General features: G+C 43.9%; 2 protein-coding genes across 3 annotated transcripts; both read right to left on the bottom strand.

Moving 5' to 3' along the window:
• Position 1: 1 nt before the first annotated feature.
• Positions 2-11,169, bottom strand: LOC117488855 (receptor-type tyrosine-protein phosphatase beta-like). 2 transcript variants are annotated; one of them, XM_034137997.1, is made up of 21 exons: positions 11,076-11,169; positions 10,326-10,580; positions 9,986-10,249; positions 9,502-9,762; positions 8,874-9,125; positions 8,507-8,773; positions 8,161-8,424; positions 7,802-8,065; positions 7,175-7,435; positions 6,641-6,901; positions 5,816-6,073; positions 5,459-5,719; positions 4,661-4,924; positions 4,310-4,573; positions 3,928-4,185; positions 3,033-3,293; positions 2,656-2,916; positions 2,279-2,569; positions 1,153-1,389; positions 979-1,032; positions 2-690 (listed from the first exon to the last, which is right to left on the bottom strand). In XM_034137997.1, the coding sequence occupies exons 1-21, from the start codon at positions 11,125-11,127 to the stop codon at positions 407-409; spliced, it is 5,094 nt and encodes a 1,697-aa protein (XP_033993888.1). In that variant the 5' UTR covers positions 11,128-11,169; the 3' UTR covers positions 2-406. The 2 variants fall into 2 exon arrangements, with proteins under 2 accessions (XP_033993888.1, XP_033993889.1); XM_034137998.1 differs by lacking the exon at positions 5,816-6,073.
• LOC117488581 (fibronectin type III domain-containing protein 7-like) lies at positions 11,136-18,188 on the bottom strand. Its single transcript, XM_034137577.1, has 15 exons — positions 18,065-18,188; positions 17,693-17,950; positions 16,173-16,442; positions 15,826-16,080; positions 15,471-15,734; positions 15,097-15,357; positions 14,752-15,009; positions 14,144-14,404; positions 13,800-14,057; positions 13,443-13,709; positions 13,096-13,353; positions 12,150-12,410; positions 11,791-12,054; positions 11,261-11,336; positions 11,136-11,151 (listed from the first exon to the last, which is right to left on the bottom strand). The coding sequence occupies exons 1-15, from the start codon at positions 18,186-18,188 to the stop codon at positions 11,136-11,138; spliced, it is 3,351 nt and encodes a 1,116-aa protein (XP_033993468.1).
• Positions 18,189-18,476: the final 288 nt, after the last annotated feature.

Below are 18,476 nucleotides of genomic sequence, written 5' to 3'. Positions count from 1 at the left end.
ATGACTATTACATAATTTACAAAAGCAATGCAAATATATGAAATAGAACAAACCCCCAGATATAAAATATGTAACTTCAACCAACAGTAGGCAAATGATAATATGTTTTTTACACAGTATAGAAAAGATAAACTTAAAACCCTTTGGTCATGAGCTCTTTGGAATATATGTTAGTGTCATACCTCATGAGTGTAAATATATGTAACCCATGCTAATTCCCGTGTTATATCAAAAGATGTCACATGAAATCTTATCAAGGTTACAGAACTAAAGTTATTGTTATTTGGTAAATGGTAAACAATTTGTCATTCTCATATGTTGACAATGCTGCCACCTTGACAGTTATCCCCACATTTGAGTCCTGAGACGTTTGCAGACCCCTAGCTGTGTCTACACAAGTGTTTTCCTATTGGGACAGCTCCTGTGCTGTTTGCACACACACAGGCTCCGACTGAGGTCCACTAGTTGCAGTGTACTCGGCCGACACAGAGAAACAGTAGGCCGAGTTTGGAATCAGATCAGTGAGAATGATGCTCTCGCCCTGCACCGTTATCTCCTCTGACTCTCTGGAGCTGTCCTGCTTCCTGATGAGCAGGCTGTACTGGGAGGCAGCTTCAACTGGAGACCACTCCAGGAAAATAACTGTTGGCAGTGCTTGTTTGACATGTAGTACTGGAGCTGGGAGGCCTCCTATTGGAAATAAACAAGTCACAGTTTTGAATTAGGTTCCAGCTTGACTTGAGAATAGTTTGTCCAATAAATAAGGAATGAAAAAGCTTGCATGAAAGCTAATTAATTTACATGCGTGGAAAGTAATCTTCACATTAGGCTTAACATTAGAAGCTAATCAAAAGCAGCATTCAAGTCTCCCCCTTCAAATGTTTCTTTGGACTAAACTATTTGTGGTTAAGAATTATGAATGTTTCCCAATTCTAAAATGTATTTTGTAAAATTTGTTTAAAAAAAATACAAACTCACCATTTTCTAGGGAGTGTCCACTTAGATCTCTTCTTCTGCGACCTGAGGAACCTGCTAAAGAAAGAAAGAAAGATTTCATAATTTAATTTGTTAAAAACAATCTTTTTTAATGTGTCAAATATTATATAACACACTTGCACGCACATACACACACACACTCCAGTCAGTTCCTACCGATTGACACACTTGTCTCTTCACTGTCCCCAGCTGTGTTGCTGGCTGTTATCACCAGGTCAGTGGAAGTGATGCTGTGCAGAGAACAGGACAGTCCTGCAGTGCTGCACAGCTGAGATCTGGGCGTCACACTGTTGTCGTACACGGTGTATGAGGTGGCAAACACTGACGTGTTCCATGAAACTGTGGCAAAGGTGTTGTTACCACTGTACTCCACTGCTATTGGTGGACATGGAGCTAGGAGAAGAGAAATTACAGTTAGATAAAACATCAGGAGTCTTTGTTTAAAATGTCAGGCTTTTCCCTATTGTTGAAATAGTTGTGATGAAATGTCTGAAAGTAAGCCAGCAGCCAATAAATAGAATCAGAAATCATTCCGAAAACAAACACACATCTCTCATGCGAAATAACCAAAATGTCTCTTTGAAAGATTATTGTATTCATGTAGCCTAGAAAAAAGCGGCGTCTTCTGCCTACAGGCCTCCATCACTCTGCAGGAAATAACTTACTTAGAAAAGATGTTTCCAAGGCATTTAAGCTATTGATTGGAACATAATTCTCCAGCTAGATGGTCTAGTAGACCTTTGATTCAATTTCAAGTTTCAAGTTACAAGGCTTTATTGTCATTTGCACATTAGCTACAGTGTAGATATGGCAATGAAACGTAGGTCACAGGCTCCTCCAACAGTGCAACATATATATAGGACATAGAACAAATAAAACAGATAAAATAATGCAAGAGAATGTTTGGAGATGTGCAAGTAAATACAAATAAGGAATATAATAGAAATAGTGCAAGAAGAGTCTATATACACAAGTAAATGGAATGATATATTAGATAAATAATTAGCAAAATGCAAACAGATGATTGTTTATGGATGTTCTTTAAAAAGTTCAGGTGTTTAATAGATTGTTGATATAATGGGTCACAGTAGGAAAAGGAGAGGTGTAACTAATAAAATGAATGATGCCTCTGTTAAAGTAGAATATGGAACAATGTGCTGAGCTGTGCTGGAGTTTAAGTACTCAAGTAAAAGTACGTGTTTGAGGTAATTGTTATCAAAGGCCGTGAAATCCAGGATGTAAGAATGTTTGAACAGAAGCTTGAGTGTTAAGTGTAGTTTACCTGTTGTACCACTGAGCGGCACAGAGGGCTGGCTGGTACCACCAGTGTTCCTGCTCTCCACTGTAGCCCAGTAGGATGAACCGCAGGGGAGAGGAATCTCAAAGTGCGTCATGCTTGTCCAATAGGAAGAGATCTCAAACAGGGCCTGGCTATCTCCCAGCAGACTTCCGTTTAACTCCAGCAAATACTCAGTGTCTCTACAGGTGATCTGAGACCAGTTGAAGTACAACATCTGGGCTTCATTCTGCATCGTAAAGAACTCCACATCAACACTGTCTGGGGGACAAGGGGCTGAGCGAAAGAGATAGAGAGGATTATTTAATGTAATAATCAATTTCAGTGCAAATGTTTCTAAGTTATTGGACCAGCTCTTGTACCTGCTCCACTCTGCACTGGTTCACTGACGGAGCTGTTGCATGTCCCATCTGAGGCCTGAACAGTGAAATTGTAAAGTGTTCCACAATCAAGGCCCTGGATGGTGCAGCTGGGATTTGTGCTTTCACAGTACAGCATGTCTCCATTTTCGGCCTGGGCACAGCCATAGTAGTCCACAGCGTTATCTCCGGGAGTCCATGACAACAATGCGGACTGATTGTTACAGTGTGAAATAACTGAGAGACCATCTGGCTGGCAGGGACCTGGACAGAAAAGAAAAGAAAGATATGATAAAACTGCTGAAACAAATATCCTTAGGGCATATTTGGTCAACATATGAATGTACACAGGTATTCTCTATCTATATAAAGACAACTACCTGTGTTAAGTGTAGCGTTTTGACTGGCTTTGCTGGTGCAGTTCTCGCGGCTGGCAGTCACAGATATGTCATACTGCTGGCCACAGTGGAGCTCCGATATGCTGCAGTTACTGGAGGTGGTGTTGCATGTATGCACATGTCCATTTGCGCCCATTGCGACCACATGATATGTTTCAGCTACAAGAGAGGGGCTCCAGGACACCAGCGCACTGTCGTCCGCACAGGTTGACCCAACCACCACGTTACTGGGTGGACACGGCTCTGTGAAAAAGTGGGAAATAGTGATGTTTTTTACACTGATGCAACAATCAGGATTTAGGAGCATGGATTTAGAATCTGATAACAGTTGGTGTGATTTTGGTCATTTTTAATCAAACCACCAATGACTGTTGGTCAAAACAACCCGATAAAGATCTGGCGGTGCAGAAAAAACAGTTTTGTGTGTTTTATATACGTTTTATAAATATACCTACAGATTAAAAAAAATATATATATTTTTTTTGTCCCTGACAGTTAATATTATGGAGAAATGTTAAGGCGTTTTAAAGGAAAACTACTTCTTGACATAATATCGCAAATGTTCACACATTATTGTGTTATTAATTGAGTGATGGTGGGTGGATTTTGTCATTTTTGGATGGAGCCATGGTAGTGATTTGCACCTGTTTACAGTCTTTATGCTAAGATTGATGGATTCATATTTACTGGACAGATATGAATTTGGTATTTATATTATCATCCAAGTCTCAGCAATAACCAAAGAAGCAAAATGTCAGACTGTTGCACAGGTCAAAGGAAAAATGGGAACCACTCATCAAACAATACTGTCCTTCAAAGTTAGCACTTGAAAAGATGGTATGAAATGCATGACAAAAATCAACAGAAATCGACATACCCATGCTTATTCTGTATGGTGGACTCCTCAGACTGCTGCACTGGTCTGATGAAGCGGCAACAATGATGGTGTAATGGAGACCACACTGGGCTCCATGGAGGTAGCAGCTAGTGCCAGTATTATTGCAGGAGAGGTAGGTGTGATCACTGGCTTCTGCTGTGGCAGTGTACACAGTGTTTCCCTCTGCATCCCACAACACGAGGATTGAGGAATTGTGGCACTGAGCAACCGCTGTGATACCAGAGAGGGTGCAGGGAGCTGGGGGAACAGACAGATTTCATTTACTGACACTGCAGAATGTATGCATTTATGTTTTACTCAGGGTTGGGCATTATTTCAAATTGAGATGCATATTTCTTTCAACAAGTCAGAAATGTGTTACCTGTCTGCAGGTCGATCGTGGCGCTTGGCTGACTCTCACATTTGCTGTTTTTAGCAATAACACTGAAGTTATATAGTGAACCACAGGCCAGGTCTTCCACCTCACAGGTTGTGTTGGAGGAAGAGGTGCAGTTGCCTGTATAGTTGTCTTCACCTACAGCTGACACAGTATAGCTGTCTGCCCCTGGAGCAGCGTCCCATGATATCCAGGCAGAATTTGTCACACAATCGAGCCTGCCACTAATTCTCTCAGGCTGGCAGGGAGCTGGAAAGTAAAAATGACATAACATTTACTTTGGTGACAGAAAGGATATGTGTATGCAAGGATGAATGGCTGTCGAAGCTTGCTTACCTGACATGATACTGTAGGCCTGACTCTGCTGGCTTCTGCAGGCGCCTCTGATGGAGGTGACATGAACACTGAATGTTTTCCCACATGTCACATTTCTGATGGAACATGCAGTGTTTGTGGTGTTATAGCCACCGATGGTTACTCCATTGTCTGCAGTTACTGATGTCAAAAAGTGGTCTGCTTCTCTGACGGCATCCCAATAAATCATCAGGTCGTTTGACAAACAGTCGACCTCAGCACTCAGGTTCTGAGGCGGGCAGGGCGCTGGGAATAAGTAGAGATTTTAAAGTTAGAAATGTGTGTTGTAAACGGCACAAAAGTAAAAACATGTGTTAATAAAACTGTGTTCATTTAGTTTGTTAACAAACCCTGTGATGTGAGTGTTTAAATGTCTGTATCAACAATAACTTGTTTTATGTGCGTGAGACAACTTTCATATTGCTTCAAGTAACGTTTTATCATGTGGGTCTGTTACTTTCTTATATTTTCCTAAGTTTCTTTTAAAAACAATTTCAGTTTTTACTTATAACATGGAAAATGTTGTAGGAATGTCCTTTAAGGAAAATATAGTTTAAATCCAAGCAAATAGTAATTTGTCATTAATTTCTGATTGAAAGCTTGATGCTGAATATGAAGATGTAGAAGCCCTTTTTTTGCTTCACTGACTTAAAGCTTGGGTTAAACAATCAAATTATTTAAAACGAATTCCTTAGAGGTGTGATAAACACTGTCTACATTTTTCCATTTTATTGATACCAAATGAAAAGAAGAAATCTTAACAAACTTTAGACGACGTACCCATATAGATGATGGAGCTGTTGCTAGGCAGGCTTGTGCAGTTGCCATTCTTTGCCCTCACTACAACAGTGTACTCCTCTCCACAGTGCAGGTCGTTCCAGCTGCAGTCGGTGCTGTTGGTGAGACACTGGTGGGCGTGGCCATCAAGCCCAGTTGCTACAGCAACATATGTTTCAGCGCCATCACTGGACCCCCAGCTGACTGAGCCCATGTTAAACTCACACTGTGCATAGGTCGTCACATCGCTGGGGGGGCATGGTGCTGGGAGAGAGAGAGGAAGGTGGAGAACTCAACTAAACACAAGCTTGTGACAGAAGTTATGCATTGCGAATTGTTGTCTCAGATATTAGATTATACCAGTTTTGAAGAAGGCGGGGCTGCTGGGGATGCTGTCACAGTCACTGCCTTGTGCTTGTACAGTCACATTGTAGTCCTGTCCGCATGGTAAAGTAGCTGCCGGAATACTCTGGGTTGCGTTGTGGATCTTCACGTATCCAAGGCTCCCAGTGGTTGTTACTAAGTAATTCATGACACCACTTGCTTGGTACCAGGAGATCTGGACCTGCTCACTCTGACAGAGCACCTGAGCAGAAACGTTCACAGGCTGGCAAGGCTCTGAGGAGAGCATAATAAATAAAGAGAGAGAGAAAAATTAAGATGATGACCAATTTAGCAGAAACAAATAAAGTACTAGATCCTTCAGTAAAAGTAGAAATTCCTATATGATGAAATATTAAGTTAATTAATCGATTAGGAGTCGGGCACAAAATTAATCTGCACCGATTTTGATATTTTTCTTTGTTTATCATAAACATTGACATCTTATAGACAACATGATTTATTGTTAAATGACAAAATGATTGCTTTCATAGCCTTAGAGTATTTTGTACATTAAATTAGTGTTTTGTTATTTCTAATGGCTTAATAAGTAAGCAACATTTAAATATAGCACCTGGTGGAGATGAAGCTAAATGTAACCTCTTTATATGTTTGTTAATTGAATCACTCAAACAAACAGTGCATCTATTTTTTTAAATGGTCACATAAAATCTGCCATGTAACCATAGCTATCAAAATAAAAAAAAAATAAAAAAAAGTGGTGTGATAAACACTGTCTACATTTTTCCCTTTTATTGATACCAAATGAAAAGAAGAAATCTTAACAAACTTTAGACGACGTACCCATATAGATGATGGAGCTGTTGCTAGGCAGGCTTGTGCAGTTGCCATTCTTTGCCCTCACTACAACAGTGTACTCCTCTCCACAGTGCAGGTCGTTCCAGCTGCAGTCGGTGCTGTTGGTGAGACACTGGTGGGCGTGGCCATCAAGCCCAGTTGCTACAGCAACATATGTTTCAGCGCCATCACTGGACCCCCAGCTGACTGAGCCCATGTTAAACTCACACTGTGCATAGGTCGTCACATCGCTGGGGGGGCATGGTGCTGGGAGAGAGAGAGGAAGGTGGAGAACTCAACTAAACACAAGCTTGTGACAGAAGTTATGCATTGCGAATTGTTGTCTCAGATATTAGATTATACCAGTTTTGAACAGTGAATCTATTTTTTTAAATGGTCACATAAAATCTGCCATGTAACCATAGCTATCAAAATAAAAAAAAAATAAAAAAAAGTGGTGTGATAAACACTGTCTACATTTTTCCCTTTTATTGATACCAAATGAAAAGAAGAAATCTTAACAAACTTTAGACGACGTACCCATATAGATGATGGAGCTGTTGCTAGGCAGGCTTGTGCAGTTGCCATTCTTTGCCCTCACTACAACAGTGTACTCCTCTCCACAGTGCAGGTCGTTCCAGCTGCAGTCGGTGCTGTTGGTGAGACACTGGTGGGCGTGGCCATCAAGCCCAGTTGCTACAGCAACATATGTTTCAGCGCCATCACTGGACCCCCAGCTGACTGAGCCCATGTTAAACTCACACTGTGCATAGGTCGTCACATCGCTGGGGGGGCATGGTGCTGGGAGAGAGAGAGGAAGGTGGAGAACTCAACTAAACACAAGCTTGTGACAGAAGTTATGCATTGCGAATTGTTGTCTCAGATATTAGATTATACCAGTTTTGAACAGTGAATCTATTTTTTTAAATGGTCACATAAAATCTGCCATGTAACCATAGCTATCAAAATAAAATAAATGGGAGTAAAAAGTACAATATCTGCTATAGATGCAATGTGTTGAAGTAGAAGAGTAACAGCAGACAATGGAAATACCCAATTGATGTAGAATAATCTTAAAAATGTTACTTGAATGAAGTACTTGGTTAAAGAGTATTTAGTTACTTTTGACCATTGAAACGGGCAGAAGTAACTAAGCTTCTTCAGTACCTGTTTGGATGGACACGGTGCTGCTGGCCTGGCTCCTGCAGCCTTGACTGTCTGCTGTTACGGTAAAGTTGTACGTCTCTCCACAGTCCAGACTGGCAAACTGACACGTAGAGCCTGTAGAGTTACACGTCTGCACCGGCCCTCCTGATGTCTTGATGGCGTTAGCTACGTACAGCTCAACATCAGATCTCTCCTCCCAGGACAGGACTGCGGTGTGGGAGCCACACTGCAGGGACACATCTACACGCTGAGGAGGACAAGGACCTACAAAAAGATGTGAACAGAGGTTATATTTTGAACAAATTAAGCCTTGGTTCATATTTGCCACTTATGAGGATTGGATTTGCTGTAACACTCACGCGTTGTGAGGTTAGCTTGCATCGGCGCACTGAGGCTGCACTGTTCGTTGCTGGCGGTGAAGTTGAGGTTGTAGGTTTCTCCACAACTTAAACCCGTCACGTTACAGCTGTTCGGCTGAGTTTCACACAGTGACAGAAGACTTCCACTGACCATGGCTGTCAGGGAAAAGTTTGCTGCGCCATAAGTAGCATTCCAGGACACAACGGCAGCGCCATCATGAATACAGTCCACCTCTATCTCTACCTCTCTGGGCAGACATGGAGCTGAGGAACACATCAGTATGTATATGAATTGACACCCAAAGAAACAGATACTCAGCATGCAGTTTCGCTTCTGTTTGTTTACCTGATGTAAGCGAGACCACTGTGCTGTCAGAGCTGTTGTACTGCTGACCCAGCGCCTTGACCCAGACATTGTACTCTGTGCCACACATCAGCCCTGAGACAACACATTGGGTACTTGTGTCTGTGCCATAACAGGAAGCGGAGTGGCCACCTTGGTTGTCAAAGTAGGCGACATAACCCACAGCGAAGTCACTCTGCTGCCAGGAAACAGTCGCAGTGAGTTGTTCACACGCCATACTGACTTGAACGTTGGTGGGTGGGCAGGGTTCTGAGTAGGAAGAAGACACACACATTTACATGAGTTGGAAAAACACATTAAGAGCCATATCTGCATCTAAAGGAATATTTTTTCGAATCTGATGACGAACCTGTCATGTGGTGGTAGGGTTCAGAAGTGCTGTTGCAGGCCAGGTTTTGTGCCATCACAGTGACGTTGTAGATCTGACCACACTGCAGACCATTGATGGAGCAGGTGGTGTTGGTGGTGTTACAGGTGACCCCCGAGCCCAGGTCAGCCACAGCCTGGACAGAGTATGAGGTGGCACCTCGTGCTGCAGCCCACATCACCTGGGCAGTGCCCACATTGTGGTGGACGGAGAGATTCATGGGGACACAGGGCTCTGGAGGCAGAAAGGGTTAACTTAGTGGCAGACAGTTACATTAAATTCAATGAAGAAACAATGATAGTGCTCTACTCCTAGCCTTAAACGCAGTGATATTGTGATTTATGACATTTTCAAAATCACAACGAAAATACATAAATTCACATTATTTCTTTTTTTTACTTTGAATGTAAATAAAGTGACATAAAAAAACGTACAAAGCTTATAGAAAAAGTGACATGGAAGGCGGGGGTCTGGGCTATTAATGCTTTGTTAATTAATGTGCCCCTGGCCTCCTATCGTTTTCTAAAAGTAGTCCCCTGGTTGTGAAAAGGTTGGTGTTCCACTAACACATTGACTGACATGCTACAAGGTACAGGTAAACCCGCTGTACCTGTGGTGAGGTGTCCTGCCATGTGAGCAGTTTGGTTGCAAGTATTTCCCAGAGCCTTCACAGTGACATTGTATTCCTCTCCACACTGCAGGGAGCTCAGCTGACAGTTGGTGTTGTTGGTGGTGCAGCTGGTGGTGTGACCTGATGAAGCCGTCAGCTCAGTAACACAGGACACAACTCCAACGCTGGGCTGCCAGGATATTGTAGCAGAGTCGGCCTCACAGTCCATAATGGCTGTGATGCTGCTCGTCTGGCAAGGTTCTGTGAGGACAAGAAGAATACAACTTTACTTTTAACAGCTATACCATCATCACACTATATAGCAAACAAACTATTACTGAGATAATGCATTAAGTGAGAAGTCGTATGATTTTCACATAGACTTTTAACCATAAGGAGTCGCCCCCTGCTGGATGTTAGAAAGAGTGCATTTTCTTTATTTTTAAGAGTAAAGACAATGCACTTTTTTGGTGCCTCTCTTTACCTGTAAATGAGACCACTGCGCTGTCAGAGCTGTTGTACTGCTGACCCAGTGCCTTGACCCAGACGTTGTACTCTGTTCCACACATCAGCCCTGAGACAACACATTGGGTACTTGTGTCTGTGCCATAACAGGAATCGAAGTGGCCACCTTGGTTGTCAAAGAAGGCGACATAACCCACAGCGAAGTCACTCTGCTGCCAGGAAACAGTCGCAGTGAGTTGTTCACACGCCTTACTGACTTGCACGTTGGTGGGTGGGCAGGGTTCTGAAAGAAGGGAAAACACACATAAAAATCTAGACTGTAAATATGTTCACATGTCTTTCCCGATGAGATGACGAACCTGTCATGAGGCGACTAGTTTCAGAGATCATACTGTCACAGACGGTGTTTCGTGCCATCACAGTGACGTTGTAGATCTGACCACACTGCAGGCCGTTCATGGAGCAGGTGGTGTTGTTGGTGTTACAGGTGACCCCCGAGCCCAGGTCAGCCACAGCCTGGACGGAGTATGAGCTGGCACCTCGTGCTGCCGCCCACATCACCTGGGCCGTGCTCACATTGTAGTGGACGGAGAGATTCATGGGGACACAGGGCTCTGGAGAAAAGACAAAGATGTTAGTGATACAGTAAATGGAGAACATAGTGGTTTGTTCAGACATAAAATCATTAAAGATTGTGGTCATTATTGTTCACTTGCACTGATTTGCTTAAACAAAAATCAGGCTCTCCCACTGATTCAACATAAAAAAATTGCAGACAAGGGCCGACTTGAAAATGTGGCCATTAGGTGCTAGTATAAGTCCCAACATGGGCGAGTCATGATAACATATATTAGTTTTTACCACTATGCTTAAAGAACATTTGAACAAGAAGAACTAAAATGATTCTATTTGCTATAGAAAAAGTAAAAAAAAGTTTAAATGTCACAGCTATTGTCAACACTGGTTTTAGCTGCGTCACCCCTAAAATGTCCTGATATAATATTCACATATTTTTCCAGGGCAATTGATGTGCTAATTGGGTTAATGTCACTCTTTTAGGTTTGGGTCTGTGTTAAAGTATCAACAGTTCCAGTTTAAGTTGAGCTCACCTGTAACCAGCCAGGCGGGGGTGCTGGCAGGGCCAGAGCATCCTGTGTGCATGGCCTCCACTACAACAGAGTAATGCTGTCCACAGACCAGGTCGCTGAGGTCACAGGATGTGCCCATCTCACTGCAGGAGGAGTTGTGTCCATTTAAGGAGGTTGCTTGAACGCTGTAGGCTGTGGCTGCAGACGCGCTACTCCAGCTCACCACAGCATTAAGTGTAGTACAATTCAGTCCAGCTGACACATTGGTGGGAGGGCATGGGGCTAGAAAAGAAGAAAGACACAGTTGAGAAGAATAAAGATGAGTGGAAACATAAATTATGGAATACTTTAACATTTTGGGAAATATGCTTATTTGTTTTATTGCATGTAAATGAGCTAACAAAAACATGAAAATACTTAAAGGTGATAATACACTAATAACAACAGTTAGCTGCATATAGATTCCCTAGAACATATCCTGTTTGTTTAATTCATATAAAAGCTTAAGTGTAAAACAGACATTAGCAAGATGCAATAACTTCATTTATGTCTGCAGGTTGCTAGCCGTGTCCCCATGTTTCCAGTCATTATGCTAATCTAAGCAAACCAGCTGCTAGCAGTAGATTCATATTTAGTTTACAGACCAGTGGTATCAATCTTCTTATCTAACTCTCAGAAAAGAGCAAATAAGCATATTCCTAAAACAAACTGTTGCTCTAAGAAATCTTCAGCGTACCTGAGAGCTTCTCTATAGGAGTGCTCATCTCGCTCATGCACACATTGGTGTGTCCCATCACAGTGAAAGTGTAGAGCTGACCACAGGTCAGGTTCAGGAAGGAGCAGCGGCTCTCAGTGGAGTCGCAGGTGGAGTTTACACCTGATGCAGACATGGCTTTAACAGTGTAGTTCTGTGTTGTGCTGCTGTGCTCGTTCCACTTCACTGTCATGACGTTGCTGCTACAGTTCTCCTCGACAGTGGTGTTCTCAGGTTTACACGGAGCTAGAGGTGGTTGAACAAACAGGAATATTTCCTTTAAAATCATATTTCTTCAGCAAACATAATGTCAGTTATGGGTGTCAATGTGCTACACTGACCAGACTGAACCTTGTAGTCAGATCCAGCTATGATTTCGCAGTGAATGGAGGAGGAGGTGACAGCCACCTCGTAGAGCTTTCCACACAGCAGGTCATGAATGGAGCAGAAGTTGGAGGTTGAATTACAGGAGGCTCTGTGTCCATCGGTGCTGATGGCCCAGGCGGTGTAATCATCTGAGCCGGGGGTCTGTGCCCAACTCACATTCATCACGTTGGTATCACACTCTAACTTGGCTGAGACATCATCTGGGAGACAGGGAGCTGTGGAAGAGAGTTTGATGACAGGTAAGAGCATACTCAACAGCAAGGGGGTTTACAAGTCTGTGACTGTGGACATCCCTTGTCTATTGATCCAATAGACAAATCAAGCTAGGAAAGCCGAATGTGCTGTTTAACATAACTTCACACTATTTGTTTCTGACCCTAGGGTACCAGGAAAACAGTAAACACTCCGTATATCCCTGAACAAACTTCAATTCACTGCTTCCCCTAAAACAGTTTGGATTCCCCCCTGGGGAGGCCCACTTTAACCTTCACCTTTTCTGTATGTAAAGGTTGTGTTGACATTGTTTCATTGAATCCATGAGTGACAAAACTGTTCATTAGTCTTAACTGCTTGGTTGTGCCTCAGGATGTGCTATCTTCTTCACCTTGACATATATGGAACTATGTTCACTTTCTTTTTATAAATAAATTAACATAGTTATCAGTGTGAAAAGTCATGGTGTGTGGCGCAGTGGGTTGTGCGTTGGTGGTCGGATCAGGGGATCACAGGTTCAAACCCCACTGCAGTCAGCATGTCGTTGTGTCCCTGGGCAAGACACTTCACCCCAAATTGCTCCTGTGGGGATTGCCCACAGTATTGAGTATGTAAGTCGCTTTGGATAAAAGCGTCTAGCAAGTAACATGTCATGTAATGTCATGGAACAGTTCCTTTATATCTTACCGGACTCAAAAGTAATGTCAGCATGTTTGCTGCTGTTGCAGCTGTTAGTGGAAGCTACCAGTGTAGCTGTGTACTCCCTGCCACAGGGAAGTCTCACAGCGCAGGAGGTGTCATTGGAGGAGCAGGATGTGACGTGTCCGTGCTCTCCCGTCACCTCCACAGTGTAGAAAGCTGCTCCACTGCTCTCAGACCAGGAGAAGTTCCCTCTGTTTGTCCCACAGTCCACATGAGCAGTCAGGTTGGTTGGCTGACAAGGAGCTGGAAGAAGTGAAAAACGGATTTTAGATTATGATCTTTCTTCACTTCAGGTAAACTCTTGCAGACGTTGCCATAGAAACACATCCTACCTGTGCTTATTTCTATGGGCGGACTGTAGCTGCTGCGGCAGTTTCCATCCTGTGCTGCCACGCGGAAAGCATATCTCTGTCCACACAGCAGGTTGGTCAAAGTGTGTGAGGTATTAGAGGTAGTGAGCACTGAAGGAGTGTGTGTGCCTATCCTCTCAGTGTGTAAAGTGTAGTTGGTCCCTGACACCTGACTCTGGTCCCATGTGAGGCTCAGGGTGTTATCATCGCAACTAACTTGGCCCAGCAAGTTGGTAGGTGGACACAGAGCTAGGATAATTCAGAATGGATAAGAAAAGTGTCAGTGCACAATTGCTGCATCTATATTTCAACAGTTTTCGCTTAACAGTGTCCTCTCACCTGTTCTCAGCTCCACGGCTGAGCTGGGCTCGCTCCAGCAGCCTCTGTCTACAGTCACAACAGTAACATTATAGGTTTCCCCACAGTGGAGGTCAGTGAAATTGCACGAGTTGGAATAGTTAGAACTGCAAGTGTGATTGTGTCCATCATTTGCAGTTGCTGTTGCAATGTACATCTCAGCCCCTGTTACATGAGACCATGAGACAGTGCTGTCGTCACAAGCCAGAGACACAGTGACATTACTGGGAGCGCAAAGACCTGGGGAGAGGAAAAAAAGTGTTTAATGTTGAGCTGAAATGTAAGGATATCTCAGATGTAGAACATGGTTTCAAGCCTTTCAGCACCTGCTTTAAAGATGTAAACTGCACTTTGTTGTCCTGTGCATGTCTCAGAGTATGGTGTGACGGTGATGTTATAGGTTTCACCGCAGTGGATGTCAGGTAGTGGACAGCTGGTAGTGTTGGTGTGGCAGTGGTGTGCGTGTCCATCCCTGCCCGTCACTGTCACATTGTATCCCACAGCACCGGGGCTTCCTACCCACCAGACCAGGGCTGAGTGGTTGAAACAAACCAGTGTGGCGCTAACATTCTGCGGGGCACACGGGACTGGGGAACAAAAAGAAAAGAAACAAGGAAGTTATTTACTAACAGTGCATCAACTGAGACTTTGTAAGGTTCAGAAGTTCATTCAATTGCTTGAGATTTTGGGAAATGTGCTTTCTTGTCAATAGTTGGTATATAAAGATGAAGCAAGAAGCCGGTTTGATTAGCTTAGCCCAAAGACAGCTAGCCCGGATCTGTAAAGTGTCTAAACTTTAGAGATCATTTACACTTTATATCATACACCACAAAAAACAGCTTTAAACCATCCTTTACCAGTACCTTTATAATCCGTTTGACTACTTTTCTTCATTTTGCCTGGTTTATAAGCTCTACATAGGTGGAATAATTACCTGTTTCCAGAGATTCGCTGACACTGGGGGTGCTGATGCACTCCTCCCCCTGAGCCTGGACTGTTACATTTAAATCCAAGCCACAGGGAAGATTGTGGAATGAACAACTAGTGTTTGTTGTCTGGCAGCTATCCTGATAGCCTCCTCCTGCTACCTGAGCCAGGAAGCTGAGGTGTCCCACAGGGTCAGTCCAACTGAACTCTGCTGTGTTGCTGCCACACGTATATTGCTTTGATACAATTCTTGGAGAACAGGGGGCTGAAAAGAAAGCATAAGACAAAGTATATGTAGGTTTAGCAGAAAGCATATCTATTTAATATTCTCTAACAACATTCACACACTTACCTGTGGTAATGTTGGTGCTTGAGCCAGGTGCACTGTCGCACTGGCTTCCTCGTGCAATGACTGTGGTCATGTAGGTTTGACTGCAGAGCAGATCTGTCAGGGTGCATGTAGCAGTAGCTGAGCTGCATGAAACTGTGTGCCCGTTTGGTGCTGTCGCATTAACTACGTAACTTGTGACATCAGCCATCGGCGTCCATGACAGAGAGGAAGAATTGGTGCCACAGATGAGGCTGCTGTTCTGGATTGAGGGAGAGCAGGGAGCTGAGAGGGAGCAAAGAAGCGGAGAATTAGTTGTTTCTAAAGACCTTAAAATAAAAAAGTTTATCTTTTTGCATTTAAAAGCTTAAGGCTGTCCAGGTTTCCCTCTTTTCTACCTGTCATCAGGATTGTACTGATGCTTCCAGTGCTGTTACAGGTGGCATCCTCAGCAATCACAGTCAGGTTGTAAACCTTTCCGCACTGCAGCTGCTTCAGCTGACAGGAAGTCATATTGCTCCTACAGGAAGTATAATACGGAGAGCTTTCCTCTCGAGCGAGTACAGTGTAGGCCACGGCCCCGGCAGCAGCTTCCCAGGACACCGTGGCTGCATCCGAACCGCACTGGAGGACACTGGTCACATTGATAGGGTCACATGGTCCTGGAAGACAAGATAGAGAGGGGGAATTAAATACATGATGTAAAGTCAAAAAACGTTTTACATAAAATGTTCAAAAATATGTTAACTCAACCTGTTATCACAACAGTTTGACTGGGAGAGCTGATGCAGTTCCCCTGGGATTTCACTGTAACGTTGTACTGGCTGGCACACTGCAGGCCGGAGACAGAGCATGTGAGGTTTGAAGAGGAGCAGGTTTCAGAGAAGCCGTTGGGGCCCATCACTGTCGCTGCGTAGGAGGTGGCACCAACCGAGGCGTTCCAGGACGCCAGGACAGAGTTTGTGCCACAGTCTGTCACTGCTGTTAAACTCTGAGGGGGGCAGGGTGCTGTAGGAAGATCACAGTGCTTGAAGTAAATGAATGTAACAAAACACATTTAGTGGAAATGATCATCCTTATATCATCAACATCTTTATTACCTGTCTCAACAGTCTGTGGGGGGCTAAATTGTCCACTGCAGCTGCCAGAGGAAGCTTTGACAGACACATTATAAGTCTCTCCACACTGAAGACCGATCAGCCTACAGCTGCCACTGCTAGTTTGGCATAAGACTGAACTGATATTTTCAGCCAGAGGCACGGCAGCGACACTGTAGTTGAGGGGCACAGCCGAAGAAATGTTCCAGCTGACCGTTGCATCATTCGTGCCACACATCAGGCTCGTACTGAAGTCCTCTGGAGGGCATGGTACTAACAGAGACAGAACAGTGTTTTAATAACTCCAAAAAGTGATTTCTCAGTTAAAACTTGTTCCTGAAGGATTCCGGGATTCCACCGGGTCCGTCTGCGCCGCGTTACGGCTGCGCCGCGGTTTTGGTCCGACCTCCTCCAGCGTCATACTCAACCGGGCGCGTTTCAGGAGCGTTTCAGAAGTGGAGCGTCTTGCGTGCCGGCTCACAGTTTTTGTTGATTTGGGCATATTTCCTGGACAGTCTACTTTGTACAGACAAAGTTAATAATAATTGTAATAGTCCAGTTATAGACAACATGAATCAAAGATGTGTTGCTGTATTTTAGTGGTAAAAAAATGCATTCATCATCATAATTATTCTATATATATAATTTACACAGTGCCTGTAAACCGGAGGAGAACGCTGGCATTTATTCTCCTACTTGAAAGACTACGGAGGACTAGCAAATTGTGTTTATTTTGGGGATTGACTGGATGCTCTGACCGTTCCACTTCCTGCCCGGCGCTATGCAACGCCTTGCGTTGCGTCGAAAATAGACCAGCCGCCTATTTTTAGCGGAGCCCAGCACCGAGATGCTTCTGGGACGCTTCTGGGACGCTTCTAGCCGTAACGCGGCACGTCTGGTGGAATAGCACCCATTGACGAGAGTGGCCGCGATCGCTGTGAACGCTGCCACGCAGCCGTAACGCGGCCGTAACGCGGCCGTAACGCGGCGCAGACGGACCCGGTGGAATCGAGGGGAGTCAGACATTTTTGGAAATATGCTAGCAGTTATCTTGCTGAGAAAAAGATCAGAAGATTGATACCTTCTGTTATCAATCTTCATGTGAAATCCTCAATAGGAAATGTAACAAGTATATATATCACACACAATATCTAACAATTATCTTGATGCATGTTGTTATAGTTACAGTGTGTTGTTGCAGAATGAGATAAAAAGAAAAAGGTTCAAAAGCTTCATCAACCATCTCACAGTATTTGAGCCTAATAATATGATATGGATTTATGATGAGAGAGAAAAGTCCTCATGTTGGTTTCCAACATTTTCCCAACAACAAATAATGTTGTTCATTTCATGGGAATTACTGCTAGAAACACTATTCTAAAGTTACTTAGCCTGGATGAAAGTACATTAAAAAAATCCATACTATTGATTTAAACCTGTGATGGGCTTTTCACATCAGAGATGGTCCCAGTCACAGAAGATGTGGTGTCTGATTAAACGTGGCCAGACGTTTCTCTCTGTACCTGGGTTTTGTCTGAAGGGGGCACTGTAGTTGCTGACGCATGTGCCATCAGTGGCAGTCACAAGGATGTCGTAGGCCTGTCCACAGACCAGGTTACTCAGGGTGCAGTTTGGGCTGGAGCTGCTGCAGGTGAGGTTCTGTCCGCTGCTGATGGCTTCCAGGGTATAGCTCACTGCGTTGGCACTAGGTGGCCAGGATACCTGCGCAGTGGCAGCGCTACACATCCGCTGACTGGATACATTAGAGGGAGAACATGGCTCTGGAGAGGGAAACAAAACAAACCTGGATAAATCTTATAAATAACAGCAAAAGCACTATTTAATAGGAAAATAAACACTCATTCAAGATTTGCTGGTGGTCAGGGTTGTGTTACCTGTGTTTAAAGAGACAGTGTCACTCAGTTGACCTGTGCAGTTGTCATCAACTCCTGACACACCAATAGTGTAAACCTCCCCACACTGGAGTCCAGGGAGGCTGCAGGAAGTGTTGTTGGTCATGCACTGTGACTTGTGACCCCCGCCGCTCACAGCAACAGCAGTGTAGTATTTGGCACTGTCACTGGCCACCCATGACACAGGAACAGGATCCGAAGCACATGTGTGCATGGCTGTGACGTTTGTGGGAGGACACGGCACTGAAGGAAAATAGAGATGGAGTAGTTTGAGACAGAATTCTTTCTACATCCTTAAATGTGATAAATCTGCGTTTCTCACATGTATGCACTGGGACCTCTGCGCTGGGCAGACTGAAGCATGTCCCGGTGACAGAGAAGGCGATCACAGAGT

This window comes from Trematomus bernacchii, unplaced genomic scaffold, assembly GCF_902827165.1.
Source record: "Trematomus bernacchii unplaced genomic scaffold, fTreBer1.1, whole genome shotgun sequence".
Lineage (NCBI taxonomy): Eukaryota > Metazoa > Chordata > Actinopteri > Perciformes > Nototheniidae > Trematomus > Trematomus bernacchii.
This window is presented reverse-complemented; position numbering and strand designations above follow the sequence as displayed.